Genomic DNA, 16,653 nt, shown 5'->3' with positions numbered 1-16,653 from the left:
CGTTTTCTTCATGAAAAGCCTTGCTCTGGTCATATCAAACGCCGCTAGAGGTCTCTCAATCAAAACAATAACAAAGGACGGACTTTCACGAGGCCGCGCGGTCGCGTGGGGCCTCAGGCCGCGCGTGCCCCGAACCCTGATTTGACAGCGCGTGGCCGACGCCCTCTGACGAGCAGCCAATCAACGGAACGCCGGCTCGTCCTCCTGGTTCAGCCGCGACCCGCTGCCTCCACGTGAGAGAGGAGCCTTACCGGTGCTCCATAACACCACTCGTGTCCCCACAGCTGGCGGCGTTCAACTCCTCTTGTTTCAGTGAATTTTAGGGTCACGAGGGAAAAAAAACGAAAAAAGTACCATGACGGATCCGCTGGTTGCTGCAATTGACCAGGGCACGAGCTCAACGAGGTTTCTGGTGAGTTACGTCATAAGTCTCATGTCAAGTACATTTCATCAACACCGACTGGCTTTTATTGACGCAACGCCTGTGTTTTACGTTCCTTCGACTGAAGAAGACGCTGTTGTGTGTGAACATGAGTTTGGGTCTAAATGAAGGCGACTTTACTTTATCCAGCACGTCCCCCCCTTCAGACCTGTGCGGTGTTTACGTCCCGATCAGCTTCCCACAGCTGATACCAGCGGTAGATCTGGTTGGAATAACGTTTCCACGTTCCACTTACACACTTTATGACGACTACACTGGTCTCATATCGACTTGACATCTGTTCAAAATGTACGACTTAAATATCAGACCGACAACAAGATCGTTTTATCTCTTTTTTTATTGACATTAGTAGCATATTGAACAGGCATCAACAGAATCAAATACTTTTTGGTTCACTATTCCACGTTCACTCTTGCACAGCCTCACGAACAGGTCGAGCATTTTACAGTAAACTGTTCCGTTTATAGTCTTTCCAACTATATACTAAAAATAATGTGACAGAGAGGCTAGGCAGTCGAAATGTGTATGTCCTCGTTAGTCAACACGGGTCCTGAGGGGCCACTCACACAACACATCTGTCTCTCGCGCGCGAACATAAACCAGTTCATTCAAAAAACCAGTTAATCGTGAACACCTGTACTAGCTGGCAGCAGTTGAAGTTCTCTTCAGAAGCAGATAGCAGACATTACTTTGTAGTCACTTTTCAATGCGCCGACCTGTTGGAACAAAAGGCTGTTTTTCTAACCTTTGGGCAAACAATATCACAATAGCATGCAATCACATAACTCTATCAAACCATGTGATGCATCTTATATGAGTTTTATTGAGAGCAACACAAAATGACTCAGGGCTATGTGTGTGTGTGTGTGTGTATTTCATTACCAGCCACTATATTGCAGACGCTCAACAATGGAAAATGATTTGCAGCAACAAGGGTTGCAAAATTCCGGGGATATTCAAAGTTGGAAACTTTCCACGGGAATAAACGATAATTAACGGGAATAAACAGGACATTTTGGGGTAATTTAACTGTATTTACCTTGTTATAAGCGGTCATGCACGTAAACATTTATAATACAACTTTTAAAAATGACATTTTTGACATTTTGTGAGTAGAACTTTATTTACATACATACATCCTACTCTCACTGCTGTAAAAAGTTAGTCTACTATACAAATAAACTTGGTAATAAAATGAACATGGCTTCAGTTTACCAAGTAATCAAAATGCTAGGTAATGACAAACAGTGTTGGGAAAGTTCACTTTCTACATGAACTAGTTCAGTTCATAATTCAAAATTTTGAACTAAGTTCACAGCCCCAAACATGAACTAGTTCAGTTCTTCTTTTCAATATGTTGCGAGCTATAATTAAAATCTCTATCTGTCTGCAATCTACGCAACTTGGCGCTCTCACACTTGCCAGGCATCGGGCTGATGCCAAGTCAGATGCAACAATGACGACAAAGCCCTTCGAAAACAACAGAATGTTTTATGTTCATGTTTCTGGCAGATGATGTTCCCAAACCAGCTGCCTTCAGGGTCCAGCTGAGCTCGGCGTGCATAGTCTGGTTCTCAACTACATTTAAGTTCCCTGTTATATGCTTTTGCAAAAAAAAACTTAGAAACATCATTTTTTTTTAAGTTCCCAAAATTCCTGCGGAAACTTTCCGGAAATTTACCGAAAATTTTCCACCCCTTTGCATTCCTCGCAGCAACTAAATATTTTCTGGGGGGACCAATTAGATTAAATTGGACATTTTCCTACGGCACACCTGACGATCTCTCACGGCACACTGGTGTGCCGCGGCACAACAGGCACAGTGGTTGAAAATCACTGTGTTAACCAACAAAGGCACTCACCTTAAAATCACCCCATTCCTAGTTCCTGTCTGAATAGCACAGTTAAACGTTGTCAACAACCCACCAGATTTCTCCACTTGTTGCTTTGTTTTCACGGTTTAGCTAAATGAGTCCTGTTTAGTGATCCATTGTGAGTAGAATTGGGCTTCCTCAAGTAGGTCAGCTGGAAGATTCAGACTTGGCACAGAATCCAGCGGTCTGGAGCTCTGGAGAGAGTTCAACTTGCTGGTCAAGCAATAGCTGGGTGTTTGATGCCTGAGTAGATCTGGTAAACATTTGGCTGAAATGTGACTGAGACTAGAGGGAGTTGGTCTTTGACTGGCGTCTGATACTAAATTAAAATCTCCAGTTGCTTTTACTACAAGTATGATCTCTGATTTACCAGGAATGAGCCATGAAGAAGAAAAAAAAACTATTTAGAGTCAGAAATTCCTACCCTTTTTCATTAAGCGGGCAATATATCGCAAACTTATGTGGTCAAAAGTTACTGATGTCTCCGGCAAACCTGTTCCATAACAACTGCTCTGGATTTATTTCTTAATGAGTGACCAGCTCTTTCCAAACGACCTTGAACCCTTTGCGAGGTGACTGGCAGAAAGCTGACCTGGTGACACTGACGGCACAGACGATGTCATTTAAACCAAAAGTTAATCTTGAACCCAGAAGGTTCTCTGATGGGTTTGGCGATAAGCGGCCTCTTCCTTGGGCGTAGACGGTGGGGATTAAGCTCTGGAGAGCGCGTTGAAATAAACCCTCAACATAACAGAGTTAACAGCACGCTTCAAGCTTTTTCTGCAGTAAAAACAAATTGAATAACCTTCTCTGCCTTCATTCTCTACATCTTCGGTAGTGTCATAAAGACGAGGTTGACTTTGGTTTTAGCAAAGTGTGCATCAAGCAACCCTTTATTATTTGCATGCATAAAATTTACGTCTTCACATACAAATTAGGATCCAACCATGTTACCTTTTTGTCTATATTTCTGTGCATTAAATGGGTCAATCAGCCTATTGCAGACATGTTAATACCATAACAACACACAATTAGACTTCACATTACATCAAGTTATCTGTTCCAGTTTGTGCAGTTTGTTTATTTCAATGACTGACAAGTGTAGCTGTTTGCGAGGCAACCTGTGACTTGATGTCATTAAACTGTGATCTTTAGTTTGATTTTGTCCCTGTCCACATGTTCACATCTGACTTGAGACCATAAAGAAAGAGTTGGCTTTGGATAAATAGTTTTAATAGTTTATTGCTGGGCTCTGGGTATAATCTGCCTCTCTGTCTGAATAGACAGATGGTTTGTCAGTGAGAGTGTTCAGAATGAGTTCTCTTGAGTGTCAGTCAGTATATTTAAAAATGGACGTTACCCCTTACGTTGAATTTCCCAATATGCATTTGTTGACTCGCACGGTCGCGCCACAAACTGCATGGCACGCGGGGCCTGGCAGTGATCACACGGAAACTTTGGAGTGATAGCACTCTGGCTACGAGGATGCATGACTTGTGTTCTGGCTAAATTGAACATGTCGGCATTCAGCGGATGTCAGATTTTGACTTAGAATATTTCTGGTGCAATTCTGGACTTGAAATGTTAAAATATTTGTGTGTAGTTTTTTGGTTATTTTCTGCTATTTATTTCACTTCCATTGACTGTACAGAAATGTGCATTGCACTTTGACATATACAATTATTTGGAAGACGATGAAAGAAACATTGACATAAAATATATTAAAAAAGAGCGTGATTACTTTAAGTGGCCCCGTCATACAGCCTGTCCTTCTAGGATGTTCCTGACTGCTGTCCAACCGCATGACTTCAACAGAATTTTGCGTCTTTCCTTTCAGTGTCACAGGGTTCAGCCTGTGTGTGTGTGTGTGTGTGTGTGTGTGTGTGTGTGTGTGTGTGTGTGAGTGTGTGTGAGTGTGTGTGTGTGTGTGTGTGTGTCCAGGCATTGCAGCTGTGGGAGGATCAAGAAGTGGAAAGAGTTCAAGGTGGCATAGTGCGTCCCGGTTTTTCCTTGTGTGTTACATTGCTGTGTTATATTCTTCAGTGGAGTGACGTTTACGCAAGACGCTGCATTAATTCAGCTGATAATCTCAATAATCCTCATCATCTGCTCTCCTGTCTGTCTTGTATGTCATCCAAAATAAAACTTCCCCACAATATTTCCCATCCTGCGTTCTCTTGCTCTCTTTTCTCTCGGCCACTTTGCCTGTGTCGTTTATTTTTATGTTGTATTCTTGGTCCCTCGATAATTCAATATCTCCACAGGTGTTCAATGCAAGAACAGCTGAGGTGCTGAGTCACCACCAAGTGGAGATCAACCAGAGTTTCCCCAAGGAGGGGTGAGTGCTTTTAATCATAGTTATTTAGCATTGAAATGTTATAACTTCCCGCAGACCAAGGGGACATTGTCAACTGTCTTATTCTGTCTGACCCACAGTCTGACCCCATAGACCACGGGTGATCTCAAGTGGGCCGGACGAGTAAAATCACAGCATAATAACGCATAAATAACGACAATATTTCTCTATGTTTAAATCATTGGTGAAGGTTTTTAGATGATGAACTCTATTTTAAGGTCTTTTAACAATTACCTAGAAATATAAAGGCCTAAAATTCAGATATCAGCCCTCTGTTTATCTGCCTGGGCTCTCCTCTGCAGATTCCCTCGCTTTGTGACACGTTTGTGGCGCCACTTTCATGACGTGATCCATGTTTAACGACTTTTAACACCATAATATCGGAGCTCACATCAATTGCGACTGTGGATCAATGGTTTGCATGTCTGTCTTATAAGCAGAGGATCAGAGGTTTGAATCCCAGCTCTGCTAATTTTGCTCTTAAAAAAAAAAATATATATATATATATATATATATATATATTTATTATTATTATTATTAATATTATTCGGCCCGCGGGCCGTATGTTTGACACCCCTGCCATAGACAATAGACATTCAGTTCATTACACATGACAAAGAAAAAGCATCACATCCTCACATTTGAGAAGCTAGAAACAGTTGAGTTGTAAGTCAATGCTGCATACGAGAAATGATTCACAGATGTTTCCTCTCAATGCTCTCCGGGTTACTGAGGGTACAGTGAAGTGCTTTTCAGATGAATCTCTCCCTCTATTTGATGTGTGGATCATAATGAGTCTAAGGTCCAGCTCTTATTGTTTCTTATGAACCACAACCGGCTTGGATTATACACATTTCAGATGTTACTGTCAATTAAATCTGGTTGATGAATGCCCTGTACAAAGTCCCAAAGGCCATATATCTAGTGCAGCCTGCTTTGGGCCAGGTCAGGAAGATTATGGGATGTGTAAATGATCTATTCAATTTGGAACCTTACAATTGAGCAAATTCTACCTTCTGCTCTTTGTTTTTCTAACATAAACATAGACCATGGCTAACTGTGAATCCTAGTGACTGTTTGCCTTACATCCCCACATGTCCTGAAGCTCATGTCGAAAGGTTCAGCCAGAGGAGCAGCTGTTTACTTCAAATGATTCACAGAAAGCCATCATTACAGCTTCCTCTATATCAGGGGTCAGGACACATGTACGGGCCGGACTTTTAAACTCAGAGACACATTTACATAGACAGGCCCAATTACTGTTTCACATTTTCAATGTTATTTTTTTCAGCCTGTGAAGACATGATAGTCAGATACTTGCAATGCTACCAGGGAAGCAGTTCACTGAGGGCCGATGGTTGAAATCTGTATTCAGGAAACATTATTGCAGAATTCAGTCCTGATTGGTTTTGGTTCAACTATGCGGTGTCCTTATTTGGTGGAAAATGCCTGCAAGAAGAAAAGCCAGTTGAATGGTTGGTTGAGTGTCTGTTCCATCTGTGTATCATGTACACCACAGACCAGTGTCGCTGAGTTTACATGGCTGTATTTGTGTTTCCATCAGCTGGGTGGAGGAGGACCCCAGAGAGATAATGCAGTCGGTGTACGAGTGCATGGAGAGGACTTGTGAGAAACTCTGTGAGCTCAACGTCGACGTCACCAACATAAAAGGTGGGGACGAGGCCTGACTGTGGATGGAAGGAACAAAGAGCCAACCACACTGAACAGGGTTTCATTTACATCCACGTTCTTTCTGTTCTCTCAGCGGTGGGGGTGACCAATCAGAGAGAGACCACCCTGGTTTGGGACAAAGAGACCGGCGAGCCGCTCTACAACGCCATTGGTGGGTGCACTCTACATCTGAGTGAACAAGTACTGCTGCCAAATATTCTTTATGTATCTCAATTCTGTATGATTCCATTTTCACAATGAAGATGAATAGAAGTACTTCACATGTTTGAACACATCGATGGGGGAATTTAAAGGGGCACACCACCTAGATGAAGAAATCCATTGTGTTATTTCCATGGATCTTTAAGTCCAATCAATATGAGCAACATGAGCTTCTGTGTCTTAAGCCAGAAACAGAGCAGGAAGTCTCAAACTTGTGATGTCATCGAGTATAAAGTGTGGAGCTCCTCCACAGACAATGAAAGGCTTTTCTTGTTTATACCCAAATTAGCTTCCTCTTATCGTGTTTTTAGTGATGAAAGAGAAAATTCATGAACTCTGAGCATCTCCCTACAGCGGATGCTCAGAGTTCATGGTGAACCCTCTGGGGGGATGCTCAGAGTTTACATTTAAGAATAAAGCATTTATGAAAAATTGACACCATATACTGCAAGCTAATCTGGCTGGAATTCAGATTGATAATCTGCTATAAACAATCAAAATTAGAGATTAGATATTCCTTTATTAGTCCCGCAGTGGGGAAATTTCAGGATTACAGCAGCGAACAGGGTAAAGTGCACATAAGAGACATAGTAAAACATAAAAAAATCAAACAAAGTATAGCAAGCATATATAATATATGTAATACTTAAATGGTCCCTGATCTAAGACGGTATAATAATGGATGAAATGAGAAAACGGGCGTAGCTCCCATTTAGTTGTATAGACACGCATAAACCCAACTTGAACACCATCCCTCAATTCAACCGGTCTATTTGTGTAAAGATTCCCTCGGCTGCAGCTTCTCTGGTTACAACCCTGTGAAGTGTCAGACTTAACACTCTGCACTTCTCGGCTGTAACATCTTTCATTGAGCAAATAAGAAGATGATGTCATCTGGGAAACAGCCCGGGGACAGCACATGACTAGGTTGCATAAGATCGTGGAGTCCCACGTCATGGTGACCCCCGCCCCACCAAAATGACTCAGAGTAGCAGCTGAGCACATGGCGTCAGAAGAAGCCTCCGTGCCTCTTGGAAGCTGTTAAAATGCAATGTGAGTGTCTGTGGTGGGTCGTCACTGTCAGTGTCATCAAGAGGCAACAATGACCAGTTGTCCAGCCTAAAGCCTAACATGTGTTTTTTGTGAGTGATATTGAAATCTGTGGAAATCTTTTGATGGCAGCTGTCGGCTATAGTGATGCAGATAAGTAGCTCATGACGGGTTCTTTTCATTCAGGCCTTGAAGAAGGGAAGTGATTACTATAGTAGTACAGATTTAATATTGAGATTCAAGTCAAATTGTTCTCCGATAACTTCATATAATTAAAAACATATGCAAACAAACCCTTCCTTCGGGGATCAATAAAGTAATTATCTATTATCTACCTATCTAGTAATCGTAAAAAGCGAATTCTAAAGAAACAAAATAGATAAAGAGAAAAGGAGTCGGCAGAAATAAACAATGATATGTTCTTACGCCTTTCTGCAACTTCATGTTTCAATAGTATTGTAATAATATTTGTTTTAATCTTTTACACTTTTTCTTAAATTGATTCATGTGTGTGCTTCATTTCTTCATCCAAACACATTCACACATGCTTTTCATTGTATTTTAGTATTACATTGTTATCCTTGGATCATAACTTGTGTCTGAGAACGTTTCCTGTGTGTCACCAGGAATACATGATTTCTTGCCTTGTCCATCATTTGTGGAGTTTTACATTCTACCAGACACATACACCTCAGCTGAGTCTAAGAAGAGTTGGTGTGTTTGTGAAATCCAGCATTGCTTACTGTCCTCGCGGCTCTTATTTGTAGTATCTCACTGAGTGCAAAGGTCTCCAGTCACTCAGATAAGGTGATCAGATAAAGATAAGACTGAACATTACAAGTTGTGATTAAAAAAAAAGGTCATTTGAGGAGTCAGGAGATGCTTCATGTGATAGAAATGAACACAAACATTAGTTTGTCTTCTTTCATCTTTGCACCTTCGTGAAATTTTCAAAAATGACTTGTTTGAAACATTTTGAGCAGATGCATTTATTTTGTATCAGACACCCAACTTCTGATGAGAGGTGGCGTGCATGTTGTGTGGCGTTGAGGATGGCAGAAGACGGATGGGTTTTTTTTACGTTTAACCCTCCTCTGCTTGCTCTGTAGTTTGGCTGGACCTGCGCACACAGTCCACCGTGGAGAGTCTCATCAACAAAGCTCCGGGTCAAAACAAGAACCACCTCAAGGTGAGCGAGATGCACACGAATGTGATCCGGGTGAGCAGGTGCAGAGAGTCTCGTACACACGGCCGTCACTCGTGGTGCTTCTCTTCAGCTTTTTCTAACCCAGGAGGACGACGCTCTTAACACCGAACAAGAGCTCCAATCTGTCTCTCTCCTCTGTCTCTCTCCCCTCCTCTGTCTTTCCATCCTCCTCTGTCTCTCTACCCTCTTCTGTCTCTTTACCCTCTTCTGTCTCTCTAACCTCCTCTGTCTCTCTACCCTCTTCTGTCTCTCTACCCTCTTCTGTCTCTCTACCCTCTTCTGTCTCTCTACCCTCCTCTGCCTCTCTACCCTCTTCTGTCTCCCTTCTCTCCTCTGTCTCCCTCCCCTCCTCTGTCTCTCTACCCTCTTCTGTCTCTCTACTCTCCTCTGTCTCCCTTCTCTCCCCTGTCTCCCTCCCCTCCTCTGTCTCTCTACCCTCCCCTGTCTCTCTCCAGCACAAGACGGGCCTCCCCATCAGTACCTACTTCAGTGCAGTGAAGCTACGCTGGCTGCTGGACAACGTGGATGAGGTGCGACAGGCCGTGCACAGTGGGCGCGCCATGTTCGGCACGGTGGACTCCTGGATCATCTGGGTAGGGGCTGACGTGTAAAATGGTGTTTTGACTCACAGCATAGCATGCCATTACTAATTGCGATTGTAAAGCCTCACTAAAAGTACAAACCGAAGTCACTCCTTCCCGACTTTTCACTTAGTTTCACTTGTAGTTTGTCAGCTGCACTTCATGATGTTTATTTACTGTCTGGAAAATGTTGTGATTTAAAGCGAGGCGATTTGTTTCCAGATCAAGACTTAGAGAATGAATGAATGAATATGTTTCTGAAGCCACACCCCCTTTTTTTGACGCAGTGATTTTCCCCCTCAGTGCCTGACGGGGGGCAAGAACGGGGGTGTCCACTGCACAGACGTGTCGAACGCCAGTCGCACCATGCTCTTCAACATTCACAGCTTGGACTGGGATCCTGAGCTCTGCAGGTAACGCAACACATGCCAGTGAACACACACGGCGGGCCACTTGAGAGCAAGTCAACAAGTGCCTCGAACACACTCTCGACTTTTGCTAACACATGCACAGTGTGACTTTAAACACTTTCAGGTGTCCCCATGTCCATCCCCTTGAACTCCTTTTGAAAACAGAGTCAAATCACATCACTGTCCAATACACACCGCGAACCCGTCTGTTATCTTCTGTACACCCACATGACATGACTGCTGTGCTGCTTCTAGGTACTTTGACATCCCGATGGAAATCCTCCCCGATGTCAGAAGCTCCTCTGAAATATACGGCAGGATGGTGAGCTCACTTTAAGGTTCTCGCAGTATTTCAGTGAGGCCGTGTGTACGACCGGCCCAGCATGCATTCCTGCATTCATTTCAGAGTCGTGAATTCAGCGAACGAACGGTAAGCCTAAAATGTTCACGGCGAACGGTCTCGTGGCGTGTTCTAATCGCTGCAATGACCATGGAAGTTAATGAGATCCAGTGAATGTGCTGGTAGTGTTCATAGCATTTCTAGCTCCAAATGTTATTGTCCTTTTGGAATTTTCTTTGATTTGACATCATGATCCCGGAACAATGATGAATTATTAGTATTGATGGGCTGATATCAGAGGAGGATATCTGTTTACTTTGTATAGAAATATGTCATGAGATCTCATGCACAGCTTGCTTGTGTAAGGCTTTACTTGTAAAGAAGGGACAGATTTTTGACCTTTTTGTATGTTTTGTCACATAATTACTGTCTGTTTGTGATTTTACTGAGCGCAGATCACTGTGAGGTGATTCTGGATCCAGGCACTTTTATTGTGGTGAATGACCTGATAAGATCCTGTGTCGCTTTGCCACTATGGTCTGTTAGCATTGACCAGACAGGGAGACCTGATTATTGCAACATGCACCTTGCCCCGCAGGTCAGAGGTCAGCAACGTGGCAGCTCTGTTTGTTCGCACCCACTTTTATGGGTTAAGTTGTATTTTTCCTCAGAACGTAGTTACTTATTGTTTTTCTTTGAACTTTAAAAAAGATGCCCTCACAATGAAGGGAGCAGGTAACTTGACTGTGAGAACTCTTGCTTCACTGGATGGTTTTTATGTTTGCATCGGAACATGTTAACGGGGAAATCTGTAATCCTGTATTGAAGTAAACGGACAGCGTAAACAAACGTTCTGCAGAGCTGCTGTTTAGCTGATAACTCTCCAAAGATACTATTCTATGTGAGCTTGATGATGTCATTATACCAAATAACTTTATCAAGTCCCTATGGGGTAATTAAAAGCAGCTCCGCCCTGATTGTGATGTTCCTTATTGTGCGTTCTGGAGCACATAAAAGGGGTTTATTGCAATAAACTGCAAATAATGAGCACTGATAACAGACTGAATCATAAAAGTCTGGTTGTGATTGCTGTAGCCATGTTATTCCTGTATTATTTAGTAGTGAGCATTTCATTACCGTCACCTTCTTAAAACAATGGCCCACGCCATTTTTGTCAGAAAACAATAAAACAACCTAAGTCACACTCTTGACTCCTGGGCCATTATGCTACAGGGGTAGAATCACATGATCTGTTCAACTGCGGATGGAGGTGATTTTACCAGAGGTGGCGGTCATCACGAGGAGGCCATTATTTTAGCAAGGTGACATTATTCATGTAGATGGCTTGTCCGTCTAGGTATTTTCCTACAATGTCCTGTCTCTACTTCTCGCTTGGTTGAAATGGTGTCAATGCAAACAATGTTTTGTAGCTCAGTTACACAGCCATTATGATCCCACAGTCAGTGTGTGTGTGTGTGTGTGTGTGTGTGTGTGTGTGTGTGTGTGTGTGTGTGTGTGTGTGTGTGTGTGTGTGTGTGTGTGTGTGTGTGTGTGTGTGTCTTCCAAGCAGAAATCCAGCTTTCTTGCAGGAGTTCCAATCTCTGGGGTGAGTGTGAGCATGTGGCGTGTTCAAAACAGTGACGTGTGTCTTCGTTCAGTGTGTTGGTGAATGCTCCACGAGGCCTTCCCTCAGCCAGCTTAGTGTCACTTATTATGGTCGCATGTTTATATGTTTGAATCGTATTCTCATATATATGTTTGTGGTATGTTTTGCAGTGCTGTGATTTTAATTTGAAATGTCCCTTTAGTTAATATCTTGGTCAACCTAATTTAAGGCATTCTTATCAAACATGTTTTGTGTGTGATTTCATGCATGCACTGCCGTGGCCCTCTAACATGCAGCCTTGTTCCCATCAGTGTCTCGGCGACCAGTCGGCGGCTCTGGTGGGTCAGACGTGCTTCCAGGAAGGCCAGGCCAAAAACACGTGAGCCATTCAGCGCTTTGTTCTTTGACCTCTTGGTTCGCTCCCATCGTTGTTAAAACAAGACGCCAGCTAAGGCACCAACATGGCACGCCATTAAAGGCAGTCTGGAGCATGTACAACATCTACGTGCAGTGGGGAGCAGCTACGCTTGAGCTATTCTTCGTGCATTTCAGAACGTGACTATTTGCAAATACAAACATGTTTTATGTAATGAAGGTGAAGTGAAGTGACTCACCAGTTATCCTTTTCTAATATATATTTTGTATGAAGACTGTTCATAAATCACCGGCCTGTCATCTGTCTTGCTCTTCCTACACCCTTGTTATGTAAAGGTATGGCACTGGCTGCTTCCTGCTCAGAAATACAGGGACCAAGGTAGGGCGAGAGCAACATATGACTTTGGTCTGACATTTAGAAGGACCTAGTGCGTTACCTCACGCTCTGTACACGGTGTTTACTTGTGTCCCGCTAGGCTCTGGTGTCAGACCACGGCCTGCTGACCACGGTCGCCTACAAGCTGGGAAAAGATGAGCCGGCCTGCTACGCTCTCGAGGTGTGTGATCACTTCCTCCTCGGTGCAGTAGAGTCCTCGGTTGTGAAGCGGCCTGGCCCCTCATGTGACGGGCCCTGTTTTTTTTCTGTCTCACCCCAGGGTTCCGTGGCCATCGCCGGAGCGGTGGTGCGGTGGCTCAAGGACAACCTGGGCATCGTGCAGTCTTCCTCAGAGATCGGTACTACACCGTCGATAAGATATCTGATCTTGTGCGAAATGCCAGCTTATTCACGAATGGAATCGTAATTGCTTTTCAATTATATCACATGGAGAAGACATGATGGAGTTTAACCAATACCTTTTGCTCCTGTTTCTTCTTTTAGAGAAGCTAGCAGCTGCAGCCGGCACGTCTCACGGCTGTTACTTTGTGCCGGCCTTCTCCGGCCTCTATGCCCCGTACTGGGAGCCCAGTGCAAGAGGGTGAGCCAGTCAACTGTACGCTGTACTTGTTTTTTCCACTTCCAGTTTTTGTTGTTTTCTTACAGGCAGTTTAACGTCTCCATTTACTCTCAACACAAATACTAGTGGTGTCAAGTATATTGAAGCATTGTTAAAAATAAAAATGTCATGTATTTTCTTTTGGTTAGATTCTGCCACCTTTAGTCCTCTTAAGAACATGCGGTTGAGATGCCTCTTGTGGCCAAAATAAGTATTACAACAACAATCACTTGATATTTTTATGCACCTGCTAAAAACATTTGTAAATGTAATCCGGGCAAAACTTTTTTTTTCCACCTGTTTCACAAAAAACAAAAGATGAAATTTAGAAAGATTCTCCTGGCAAAACCTTTCTTAAGCGACAAACAACGGTGAGAAAGCAAATTTAGATCCAACTTTATCTTTCTCACTGCATTATAAAAAGTTAGACTTCTTCTATAATTTCTTAGTTTTTCCCTCAGAGACACACGTCAGCAATGTGAAAGCATGAAAATGGCTAGCCCATTTGCAGTTCAAGATACTACCTTCATAGCAACACTGTAGTTTGTGTAGGTAACCTATTACCTCTGCTTGTCTTCCAGCATCATCTGCGGGCTCACTCAGTTCACCAACAGGAAACACTTGGCCTTTGCTGCCCTCGAGGCCGTCTGCTTTCAGACCAGAGAGGTGAGCGGCTCCTTCACCTCGCGTTGACTTCTGCTTGTTGATCGTCACAACAAAGGCATTCTGTCCAGTGACACTAGTACATGTGTGGCGTGTACTCCCTTAGTAGAAATACAAATACCAAAGCACCAACTTCTGTGTGTGTGTGTGTTTCAGATCCTTGATGCGATGAACCAGGACAGCGGCGTCTCTCTGACTCGGCTGCAGGTGGATGGAGGCATGACCTCCAACAGGTTACTGATGCAGCTGCAGGCCGACATCCTCTCCATCCCAGTAGGTACGAGGCCTCTACGTGCACACTCATGCTCACACATGCAATACATGTCCGTTATTTTGGAGATGGGACTCCAGCTGCAATGTCAAACGTTTGTGGGCCTTCTCTGTGACGCCTCCGGGTGTTGGATAGTACTTCTGCTTATGTGAGTCCGGCCACGGCTCGGGTTTGAAGACAACGATGTTGATTTACATCTTGTGATGTCTCGAGAGGTCGGGATCATGAGGTGAGGCGTTGGTACACAAATAACGACAGGCGAGGGTTTCTTTAACTTAAAGTTTCTGTATTTAAATAGTTCTTAACAAAAAATAAACTTAACTCCAACCACAGTTGTTGTACCAAACAAACATAAGTCCTCCAGTCTTCCACCTCACACCAGCTCTCTTCAGGCTCATCAGACTCATCCTTTTCAGCTGTGCAGCCGCCTTCCCCTGCCTGCACTGCTGAGTGGGACTTGTAGTCTTTGTCACTGGGATGTCATGCTGGTTGCAGTCCTTGCTGCAACCAGCGGGAAGGAATGTACCTGCCATTGATGACCATTCCTCTTATGACATCACAATCTGTAAGGCTGTAACGCAGCTCTGACCGGTTCAGTGCAGTCATGTGATGCAGATAAGATGGAGCGACTTGAATTCACTTGAGTGAGAACAGTCTCCTTATCCCCACCAGAGAGTTTATCAAGTACTCTCTTACTTCAAACAATAACTTCTAAAGTTCATGAATCTGTTATTGGCAGATTGAGTAAGTATTGACTAAACCTGGACTTTAAACTTTCTTTTAAATGGGCCAAAAGTCAGGAGAACAATTGTTGATTTGGTGTACAGTAGATAAAATGTACTAATGTGTACATAACTGGGTCCTCATGAACATTATCATGTGTACCATGAACTCCAGTAGGGACTCAGCTGACATCACAGTGTACAGTTCTTCTAGACACCAGGATACATCTGCTGCTTTCAACACTTTTACAATCTTGGCTGATGATTTCTATTCCTCGGAGGAAGATTGTGTGGCCTGCCAAGTAAAAATACTTGAACTTGGACATTTAAACATCTCCCTCCATGATTATCTGTCACACGACACATGTTTTTAATGCACCTCATTTTTCTTCTGTGTGTGTGTGTCTGGCTCATGTCGGTCCAGTGCTACCTACCATGTCGGAGACCACAGCACTGGGTGCAGCCATGGCGGCGGGGGCAGCGGATGGGGTGGGCGTGTGGAGCCTGAGCCCCAGTCATCTACCACACGTCACGTCTGAGACGTTCCAGCCTCGGATCAACTCTGAAGGTAAGAGAGCCAGACGGGGCGCATGGCGCCCTTTGAGCCTCTCGAAGATGCTCATACTTAGCATGGGACTCTCTGAGCGCAGACACTAAAACGCCTCTTCTACTCGAGGTTACATTCACGACACTGGGTCTCTGAGAACTGCCGGGAAGAAGGGACTCCATCCCCTCACTAACCTGCATGTCTGTCTGTCCTCACAGAGAGTGACTTCCGCTTTGCTCGTTGGAAGAAGGCCGTCCAGAGATCCATGAACTGGGAGACCACAGAGCCTTGCTGCAATGCTAACGGTAATATTTCTCTTATTTGTGAAAAGTATGACTGAGTTGTATAAATCTGTGACATACGCAAATTGTTTTTCAAATGTGTTTTCTTGTGGCATAATCTTTCCTGAATCTCACTGACAAGTGTAGGAAAGATGATAAAAGGCGCCCCCTGGGGGGCTCCGCCCACCCCTCACCTCACCAGAACAGGCCCCTAAGGTCCGCTGCATGCCGCGTGTGACGGTGTGGAGCGCTACAGTGCTAACGTGGTCATGCTGTGACAGGGCGCCACTGGGCTTCACTAACAGCATGCCCATGTTCATACTACACGTGTATATTGTTTGAGATATATTTTATATTTGTGGGGGGAAAAAACCTTCGGAAAAGTATTTTTTCATGAAGGAACCACATATGTTAGCCTGAGCTGAGCCGCCTCTCTGCAGAATCTCTTTCAAAGCTATTTAAAGGAAGTGGAATTAAGGTACAGGGGGGTTGAGATGATCTCTCCCTCTGAATGGAGGAATTAACTCAGTAACAAAGTGTTTGGTTCAAACCTAAACTCACCGCTTTGACTCCGACCGTGTATACAACCGGACAAAAACATCTGCATGGAGTTCTGAGTGGTCTTCTCTCTCCTCCTAGATCACCAGGTGTAACCGGTTCTACACCTTCGTGGGAATATGGAAACCTGCTGCAGCGCAAGACTGGAAGAGGAAGGGACTTGGAGCATGAATGACTCGCAGTATGACTGTCATGCTGGGACCAGACAGAAGCTCATTGAGCAGCTTTGGAACCATTTGAGCATTTTCTAAAAGAGAAACTGGATTTGCCTTCTTCCTCTTGAACATTAAAGCGAAGTGAGTGTCTGCTGTACCTCATCACTGGAACAAAAGGGGAGTCTCCACGGTGCATTTGAATACTTTTGTAGTGTTGTAACTCTCTTAACTTTGGCATGTATGACATCATGTGAGACTAATTCTGTTTTTGTAAAGAAAAAAAACTGCATAACTTACATCTTTTTAGTTTGTTCTAGTGGGAGATGA

The 16,653-nt window shown here is 43.8% G+C and overlaps 1 protein-coding gene across 3 annotated transcripts; it reads left to right on the top strand.

Annotated features, from left to right (window-relative positions):
- The first annotated feature begins 250 nt into the window (after window positions 1-250).
- LOC137782811 (glycerol kinase-like) lies at window positions 251-16,638 on the top strand. 3 transcript variants are annotated; one of them, XM_068572456.1, is made up of 20 exons: window positions 251-412; window positions 4,581-4,654; window positions 6,237-6,343; window positions 6,438-6,515; window positions 8,725-8,804; window positions 9,278-9,415; window positions 9,707-9,816; window positions 10,069-10,135; window positions 11,724-11,759; window positions 12,071-12,138; window positions 12,471-12,513; window positions 12,611-12,691; window positions 12,791-12,869; window positions 13,015-13,111; window positions 13,711-13,795; window positions 13,949-14,069; window positions 15,210-15,353; window positions 15,551-15,637; window positions 15,761-15,829; window positions 16,253-16,638. In XM_068572456.1, exons 1-19 carry the CDS (start codon window positions 356-358, stop codon window positions 15,826-15,828), a joined length of 1,620 nt encoding a protein of 539 aa, XP_068428557.1. In that variant the 5' UTR covers window positions 251-355; the 3' UTR covers window position 15,829; window positions 16,253-16,638. The 3 variants fall into 3 exon arrangements, with proteins under 3 accessions (XP_068428557.1, XP_068428558.1, XP_068428556.1); XM_068572457.1 differs by lacking the exon at window positions 15,761-15,829; XM_068572455.1 differs by having other exon boundaries at window positions 15,761-16,638.
- Window positions 16,639-16,653: the final 15 nt, after the last annotated feature.

Source organism: Clinocottus analis, unplaced genomic scaffold, assembly GCF_023055335.1.
Source record: "Clinocottus analis isolate CAN_PGR_092001 unplaced genomic scaffold, fCliAna1.0.p SCAF_12, whole genome shotgun sequence".
Taxonomy (NCBI): domain Eukaryota; kingdom Metazoa; phylum Chordata; class Actinopteri; order Perciformes; family Cottidae; genus Clinocottus; species Clinocottus analis.
This window is presented reverse-complemented; position numbering and strand designations above follow the sequence as displayed.